A 9,604-nucleotide genomic window follows, 5' to 3' on the forward strand; every position below is an offset into this window, starting at 1 on the left:
AATTATAATATATATTCAACATGGTTATTGGAATCATATAGGTTAATTTAAGTGGAGCCAAAATTTATTTTATAAGTTTTAATAATTTATTTAATTAAAATAAAATTAATAAATTGACTAATCGAGTTCAATCATCAATCTAATTTTAAAATTTTAAAATTTTAATGGTCATATCATATTTTTTTTATGTCATATAATACAAATGTGTGCCGCATAGAATATTAGGTGTTTCATTTAATACATGGCTTGTGTGCCGCATATAATATTAAGTGTTTCATTTAATACATAGCTTGTGAAGGTTTTAAACTCTAATAAATATGACAAGTATTTATTTATTGATGTATTTAATTTTTATTTTTATTATTATAATTTATAACACAAGTCACACCTAAAAATGTGTCCTCATATCAATGGATCTAGTTTTGGTGCTGTACAGTGCATTACAGGACTCATTTGAATGGCACTTTTGATATGTCTCTCTCAAGGGTGTCGTAATAACAGGTGTTATAATTTTACAACCTGTAGAATTTGTTCTCAACCATTGTAACCTCAAAAACTCTTGCAAAAGGTTCTTTCTTTGCTCAAATTTGTTTCAAAAATTATAACAGTAGGGTAAGTGTTGAATCAAATTGAATTTAGTAGAAAATTTTTGAATTAATTGAGTTTATATTGTACTATTTTATTATTTTAATTGATTTAAATTTTGTTGAAATAGAATTTAAGTCGAATTAAATTGAGTAAAATTGTTCGAGTTAAATTAAAAATTAAAGATATCAAATTAAAATCTTGTTAACTTATTTAGATCCCAAAATTATTATTTTAAAAAATTTAAATTTTAACTATCCTAATATATATTCTTTAATTTTTTAAAAGAAAATTTTATAATTTTTAAAATGTATAATTTTGGAATTATAAATATTTTGAATTTTAAAATTATTTTAATTTTCTTTTGTAATGTTTGTTAAGAAAGATTAATTTGTTCATTTTCAAAATTGATAAAAACTAAAGGGATATTTATATTAATCATTACTTGAAATATTTGAATTATAAAATTTAATTTGACTCAAACTCAAAATTTAAATTTTTTTTATTTTTCAAATCGAATTAAATTTTGTAATATTTTTTCGAATTAAATTTTGTACTTCTTATCTAATTTATCTTATGATAAGATAACTAGATCATAGGTTAACTATTTGAAACAATTAGTCTACTTCGAGGTTTTGGCGGAGGCCTAATAGAGATAATAAATCCATTTACATAAGGGTACTGAAGCTTTCCAAATTTGTGTGAAACATGTGCCATGAGGCATCATTGTATCGAAGGACGATGAAACCCTAAAATCACTCTATTAGATCAAATGAAATGGTAAAAATTTTGATGCTTTTCAAGTAAGATTTGGCAAAATAAATAATAATAATAATAAAGTTGATGAGATTACTTATGAAAACCAACAATATTCCCAGCTGCTTCCTTTTGAACATCCAATCATTCACTAAACAGACACACAAGCAAACATAAAAACAAGAAAAAAAATGTTGTTTCATTTGTGGTCCTCAACATCTTTTTCACCCTTTTTTTTTTTTTTCAAATTTTGATCTCAACATTTCATCACACCCCTCCATTATTTATATCTCCTCGACTACTGCAAATCGTAACTGCAGATTTCAGAAGAGAGAGTAAATTGCAAAGTAAATATGAATAAGGATTTCATAGCTGAAGAACTTGACAATGACATGCAAGAAGAAGAAGAAGAAGGTGTTGGGGGTGATCATGGTTTCCCTGATGATGAAAAGAAGAAGAAAGGTTATGGAAGGAGAGGAGCCGCTGGTGGCGGTGGTGGGGTGTCGCCGCCTGCTTGTCAAGTGGAAAAATGTGGGCTTGATTTATCTGATGCCAAGCGATACCACAGGCGCCATAAGGTGTGTGAGATTCATGCCAAGGCGCCATTTGTGGTTGTTGCTGGTCTCAGGCAACGCTTCTGTCAACAATGCAGCAGGTTTTGCTTTTACTTCTTTTTATCATCTTGATTTACTTTTTCTTCTTAATTACTTGACCAACAAGTCAATCAAAATTTACCATTTCATCTATATTTTTAAACATGAAAAACATTCTATGTTTCATGATGTATACATTCACAGATTCCATGAGCTACCGGAGTTCGATGAAGCAAAACGGAGCTGTCGAAGGCGGTTGGCCGGGCATAACGAAAGGCGTCGGAAGAGCTCAGCTGAATCATCATCAGCAGCAGAAAGTTCAAATCGCAGAGGGATGATGATCAGTGCTCAACTGAAAGAGTCTCATTACCTAGCTGATGATCAAAGAGCCAGAGTCAATCCAATGGCAATCCATGGCAGTTCATCTTTTAAGCGTTCCCAAATCAGATAAGGAAGCTTAAGAGACCAAAACAATACGCTCCCTCTCTTCTGTCATCCGATGGTTCATGTCTTGTACTATTCTGTCATCCGATGGTTCTTGTCTTGTACTCTGTACCACTTACTAGATTTTAATGGAGGATTTTAATAACAATGTCAGGCATCAACTCGATTATCGAGATTTCACAAAGTTTGTGTTCATGCGAACTTGCCTTGCTGTATAATGATGATAATAACCCTTTATCTATGGAGTCTTCTATTGTATTTGCATCAATGGTTATTTATATCCATAATCCCCAATTAGCTAGTTGATTAATTGCTATTATATTCATATTTTCGCCATTTAACAGGATTAAAAGCAAACATTTTTTTAAAGTGATTCTACACACTACTAATATTTTAATAAAAATATTATATTTCACAAAATTATACTATCAAATATATCTCTTCTGAAGCAATATCTCTTATTTAGAATAGTTGTTGTTAAGAACAATTTTGTTTGAGAATAATTATGTGTTAAGCAACACTAATATTGTTATCCAAAGTGGTTAGCATTTGGCTAAGTCTGTTATCAAAGTTGTTAAGAAGAGTTATTGCTTAGCTATCTAAAAATATTATGCTCAAAATATACAGAAACAAGTTTTGAAGTCTAAATACATAATTGATTTTTCTTCATAGCAGCTTAGTCTTTGCTTCTCTTGAATCTAAGTTTACCTAAGTTTCTTCATGGTATCAGTCGCTGGGTGATCCTCAGTCCTATGGCTACCACGAACTCCATCGACTCTGCCTCTGTTGATGGTGGTTGCGTAGCCTTTAGTGGCGATAGAGTGGTGACTTCTTTCCCTCGGCATGACGTTGCGAAACTTGATAAAGGCACCTTCATCCAATGGAAACAATAGGTTCGTTTAATTTTAGGTGGTTATGGTCTAATAGGATTTATAGTTGGTACTCTACCTCAGCCGTCATGCTTCGTTCAATCATCAGACGGTTCCCTCGTTGCTAATCCGTCTGCACTGGTGTTTGAGCAACAAGATCAGTTGCTTACCTCGTGGCTCCTATCCACGATTAGTACCTCGTGTTTTTTTTCCTCCACGAATGCTCGATCGGCCTGCGATGTGTGAAACACAGCGATGAGTCTCTTTGTGGCCAACACTGGTGCTAAGTAGTCCTGGACTCATCACGAGTTACACTCGCTAAAGAAAGGTACTCTTTCTGTCAAGAATTATGTGGCTCGTATTAAAAATTTGTGTGCTCTTTTGGAAGCTTCTGGCACGAGAATTCCAGAGGCGGAGAAGACTTAGGTCATGCTTGCAGGTTTACCATATGAGTTTGATACTGTTGTTTCCTCGGCATCTCTTTCATCGGAGCCGATGCCGTTCCAACGATTAGTTGAGGCTTTGCTTGAATGTGAGAACCGTCAGCTACGAGCGGTTCAGGAGGTGGCCATGCAAGCTAATCTTGTAGAAGGAGATCTGTCGCAGGTTTCGGCAAGGTCAGTTTGTGGTGGTCGCCCTCCATCCAGTGGCCGTGGGAAAAGGTTTTGGCCGCGCATTCAATGCTAGATCTACAGTCGGTACGGACATATTGCTCAACGGTGTTTTTACCGGTTTAATCGTGACTTTGACGAGTTGACAGATCAGTCTACTCCTAGGTTGTCGCGTTCGCCGCCAGTATTGGGATTGTCTGCTCCATCCATTGCTCCTACACTGCAACGAAATTTTGCTTCTAAATATGGGGGTCTTCTGCGCAAAGAATGAGGTTTACCTATCCATTCAGTCAAAATCAAGTTCAATTTGGTCAAAATTGGTTTCCAGCTGGCCAAAATGTTGGTGCTTCTGGTGGACCGAATTATTCCAACTTGAATGGGCATGGTGGTTTATTTGTTGGGCTGAATAATGCTTATATGGATGGGCATGTGCCTAGGCCTAATTTGGGTGATTTAGTTGGGCCAAGCAGGCCTAATTTGTAGTGCACATAATGGTCTTTCTAGGCCACTTCATAATCCAAGTACTATTGGGCATGGCAATTTAAATAATGTTGGGCCCATGAGTAACTGTGTTCAAGTTGGATATCAGCTAAATCGTGATCATTTTGTTGGGGCGTTGAATGGTGACAGGTGTGATGCTTCAGCCCTGCTTGTTCCTTAGAAAGCCAAACCGCGAGCTCAAAATTATACCAGTTCAGATCCGTATATTGGTATTCCTCAGGTCTGTGATTTACATGTGTCTGATTATTCAGATTTTTTTGGGTCACATATCAACACTGCTCAGTTTGGGACTACTGATGGTGGCACAGATTTGTATATACCCATGTCTGTTGGTTCTGCGTCCTGGTACCCCGACTCAGGTGCTAGCAATCATGTCTGTCATGATGCGTCGACTTTGCATAACTCCACTCCGTGTTTAGGTAAGTCTCCTCTCTTGATGGGTGACAGGACTCCCGCACCGATCTCTTCTATTGATGATTTCTTACCTACACGGTCTAAATTGCTTCGATTATCTAATGTATTGTGTGTGCCAAGAATACGTAAAAATCTGTTATCTGTATCACAGTTTGCAAATGATAATAATGTGTATTTTGAGTTTCACCGGACATATTGTGTTATTAAGGACATCATGACCCGGGAAACTCTGCTGAAGAGCCACATTCGTGATGGTTTATACCAGTTCTCTCTGCCAGATTTGTCCAAACAGTCTGCTCAATCTCCGATTGCTGCTTCCATTGTGCTTCAGAATAAGTCTGATAAAGGTGATGCGTTTTCCTTGTGGCATAAGCACCTTGGCCATCCCTCTGCTTGTGTTGTTAAAAGTGTTTTAGAAAAATGTAACATTGTATCAAATAAAGACTGTCTTGACGGTATATGTACGGCCTGTCAAAAAAGGAAGTCGCATAAATTGTCGTTTACATTTTCTACTACTGAATATAGTAATTCGTTTGACTTGGTTGTGTCTGATCTCCGGGGTCCTGCCTCTGTTGTTTGTGAGAATAATTGGTATTATATAGCGTTTATTGATGTTTATACTCATTTTACGTGGGTTTATCTACTTCATCGAAAGTCGCAGGCCGTGCAATATTTTGTTCAGTTCTAACAACTTGTTAAAACTCAGTTCGGGAAGAGTATTAAACAGTTTCAGAGTGATTGGGGAAAAGAGTATCGAGCTTTCACATCGATCCTAGCCCCTCAAAGGATTACTCATCGATTAATGTGCCCACATACTTCTGAACAAAATGGCGTGGCTGAGCGCAAACATCGTCACATTGTTGATATGGACATCACTCTTCTAGCCCAAGCCGGTCTGTCTATGGAATACTGGGGCTATGCGTTTTGTTGTGCAGTTCACCTCATTAATCGTCTTCCTATTCTAGTTCTAAAGGGACAGACCCCTTTTAAGCTCTTTATGGGCGTGAACCCACTTATGATCATCTGAGGGTATTTGGGTGTTGTTGCTTCCCTTATTTACGGCCATTTACACCTCATAAGTTGGACTTTCATTCTCAACCTTCTATTTTTTTGGGTTATAGTGCTCAACACAAGGGTAACCAGTGTCTTCTTCCGTCTGGCAAGATTATGGTTTCTCGTCATGTTGTGTTTGATGAAAGTAGATTTCTGTCCTCTGAGTCTACACCTGCGGGTTCTTTGCCAGTTCATAGTCAGCTTGTCTCAACGTTCATTTCGATAGTTCGGTCTGATCCTGCTCGACATGATGAACCCTCGCTTGCTCAGTCTTCTCTGCGGGTTTCTCAACGTGGTAATTGGTCGTCAACTTCTAGCACAGCTCAGCCTGAGGCTGGGTCTGGGCGAGAGTCTCATTCCTCTCCTCTTCCAAATGATGCTTTTAGTTCCCGGTCTAATGACGGTGCTGCAGTTTTGTCTGATGGACCGGTGTCTACTCTACCTATGGCTAATACTCATCCCATGGTCACTCGGGCTAAGGCTGGTATCTTCAAATCTAAAGTCATGAATGTTGAAATTGTGAAACCTTCTACAATTGAGGAAGCCTTTTCTACTTCAGAATGGCGTGCTGCCGCTCAAGCTGAATATGATGCCTTCGTTCGCAATTTTACCTGGGAGCTTGTTTCTATACATTTTGAGCATAATACTTATAGATAGCTAAGCAATAATTGTTCTTAACAACTTTGATAACAGACTTAGCTAAATTCTAACCACTTTGGATAACATTATTAGTGTTGCTTAACATTATGTCCAAAATAGTTATGTTCAGAACAAGACTTTAATTAGAACAACTGTCATTCAATATAATTATTATTTGAGAACAACTCTAGTTGAGAACAACTAAAGTTCATAAGAACTCTTGTTTAGAATAATGGTGTTTCAGGAATAGATATGTTAAGAACAACCATTATTTGGAACAATTGTGTTTTTCCGGAAGAGTCATTATTCAAAACAAGCTTTACCAAGAAAAGCATCACCACAAAACATCTTATTCAAAACAACCTCTATTGAGAACAACTCACATTTGGAACAAATCAAAATAAATCATTATTAAGGAACAACTCTTATTCAAGAATAACCATCGTCTGGCGTTTCAAGAGTGTTCTGCGGAAGATATTTCATATGGTAACATTTCACCAAAGTAGAAGAAGTGGAAGTAACCCTAGAATATGGCAGGGTTATTTGGTTATCTTCACTTTTAGAATGTTCTAGAAAGATTGGCTTGATAGATCAGATATAGAGGTAGTTAAAAGGTTCTCTTCTTAACATTTTCCTATAACAATGAATGTTTTTCCCTTCGTTTAGAAACATGGTGAACTATTTTTCACTCTTCTTCGTCATCATCACCAACAAAACCTTTCATCATTCTCTATTAACCCATTGTAACTAAAAATTAATTTCATTACTCTCATTAATTACCAACTTTGCAACTCTTATTCTTGAAACACTATAAATAGGAATCTTCCACAACTGATTTAAAAACTTTTAAGACTTTTGGCATTTGTAGCAATTTGAACTCTCAAAGGATTCTCTTTAAAATTATCTCAATTTACTTCTTTGTTAAGTCTGATCGTTAGTAATATTTCTCTTTCTTCACCTTAGAGGCCACCACCTTCTTCTAGTCATCTTCTCCACCTTCTTTTAGTACATCTTGTTCACTTGTTTACAACGCTTCCTCTCTTCATCAAAGAACCCTCTACAATGATCAAAGTTTAAGTAATTTAATGTCTTAAATTCAACCCATATCAAGTTAAAATGCTAAAGCCTTAAGCTTGAATCTGAAACCAATTTTGGTTACACACATGTTTAGATACTAATATAGGATTCCTCCACAAATACTTATATTCAACACTCACATCGAGTGCAAATGGCATAGAAATTAACTAATTTTTTTTTATGGCTTCTTGTAGGAAATTCATTCTAGAAGCTGAAATGTAAGGCACATATTTGACACAGAAAAGAATAGTGATGACCATGAAACAACAATGTAATATGATTTGTTATAATTTCATTGGAGATCGAAATTAAAACTAATTACTTATAAGATCTAGAGATTTAATATATTATCAAAACAAATTTGACTTCAAATTGTCTGGAATAATATGCAAATATAACAAATAAACCGAGCTCATCGTTATCAACTTGCTTGCAACAACAGTCTTTCTTCCATGGGAATGATTTGCTTTCCCCTTTACTAAATGATAGCGATGTGTTATTTTCTTGGATATCTTAATTTTCCCATTTCAAGATTCAATTTTGGTAATAACTTGGCCACATTTTATGTACTTTATTTTCCTGCTGTAAATTAATATAAGCAGATGATGTTTTGCTTTCCTCGTAAAGCCTCTCTCTCTCACTCAAGAAGCTAAAGCATTCAGCTTGGGTATAAATGGTGAGGATTGTAACAACCTAATATTTTGTCGGTGTCAAAAAATCTGAATTAAGGTTAAATTTTTAAACCGAAACATCTAAATTTTTTAAATCAATGAATTAGTGAAATGAATATGAAGTTAGAAAGTAGATCATTGTATAGCTTAATTAAATTGGTTGTTTAATAAAAAGTATAAGGACTAAATTATAAATTAAATATAATGAAATTTTTTATTGACGCATTGTACATATCCTTGATTAACAATTTACCATGTCCTTATAAATAAATATCCCATGATTAAAGTTTAGTTAGCAGAGGAATTTGATCATTTCCATTCATCTCCACTAAATTTTATAATAGATAATGATCATTAGTTTTAGTTTAACTAAGTTTAATTAAATACTAATATATATATATATATATATATATACATATAAGTGAGTGGAAAGAGAGATAAAACTACAATCTTTTTCCCTTTATTGTTGTCGTCCAGGTTAAGGAAGAAAGGAGAAAAAAAATATTTTCATTTTCCAATTTCGGTTCCAAAAATCAACAAGGTAATTATGTTTTTCTTCTTAAAGCTTTTATGAATTCATGTTGTTTTAAGCATGATTTGATAGATCCAAGTTTTAGATTTTAAAATTATGAAGTGCATATCAAGTTGTCATTATATGGGTTGGATGAAATTTGAAGCTTGAAAGTAATGGATTCATGAATGATATGTTTAGTACATGTTAGGACTATATTAGAAAGTAACAGAACTAGTTGGATTAAGTTAGAAATTAATATAAGTTTTATAATTAATTTTGTGACATTAAGGATCAAATTGAACAAGTTGAAAGCTATTAGTAAATTTTGCTATAAAATGAAAGTACAAGGTCCCTAGTGGTTAAATTCAAAGTCGGATTTCAATTCGATAATGAATATTGAAAGATATGAGCATTTCGGATAATAAGGTTTTATAGCAGCTAAGTTGAATAAATTCTTAACATGCTTAAATTGAATGTGTGGTTTTCACTTTGTATTCATATTTTAATTTATCAAACATAGCTAAAAATAAAGTCAAATCGTCGAGAGATAAAGGAAAGGCGAAAATCGTCAATGACTAGCTATTTCAGTTTGTACTAATGTAATTTGTTTTTCTTTCTTGAATTCAGTTAAGTAACTAATCTTGTTAAAATACTAGTAATATACGATTACAAATTGTGTTAAATAATGGTTTAATTGGTAAGCTAACAGGTATGTTTAGGCTTGTGGAATTCATTATGGTATTAATACAATTAGTTACTCAGTTATTATTATATTGAGAAGTACATGATAATATATATATCGATATTGCAAAGTAAGAGATTGTCCTATTAAATGATGCTAGACATAGTTAGGGTATAGTTGGCATGCTATAGGATT

The 9,604-nt window shown here is 34.4% G+C and overlaps 1 protein-coding gene and 1 long non-coding RNA gene across 2 annotated transcripts; one reads left to right on the plus strand and one right to left on the minus strand.

The window, feature by feature from the left end:
- Window positions 1-1,507: 1,507 nt before the first annotated feature.
- LOC108463231 (squamosa promoter-binding-like protein 3) lies at window positions 1,508-2,562 on the plus strand. The gene is made up of 2 exons (XM_017763172.2): window positions 1,508-1,996; window positions 2,139-2,562. The coding sequence occupies exons 1-2, from the start codon at window positions 1,695-1,697 to the stop codon at window positions 2,383-2,385; spliced, it is 549 nt and encodes a 182-aa protein (XP_017618661.1). The 5' UTR covers window positions 1,508-1,694; the 3' UTR covers window positions 2,386-2,562.
- A 319-nt stretch (window positions 2,563-2,881) lies between these two features.
- Window positions 2,882-4,221, minus strand: LOC128286887 (uncharacterized). Its single transcript, XR_008277567.1, has 2 exons — window positions 3,327-4,221; window positions 2,882-3,249 (listed from the first exon to the last, which is right to left on the minus strand). It is a non-coding gene; the product is annotated as an uncharacterized LOC128286887 (long non-coding RNA).
- Between the last annotated feature and the right edge of the window lie 5,383 nt (window positions 4,222-9,604).

This window comes from Gossypium arboreum, chromosome 13 (genome assembly GCF_025698485.1).
Source record: "Gossypium arboreum isolate Shixiya-1 chromosome 13, ASM2569848v2, whole genome shotgun sequence".
NCBI lineage: Eukaryota > Viridiplantae > Streptophyta > Magnoliopsida > Malvales > Malvaceae > Gossypium > Gossypium arboreum.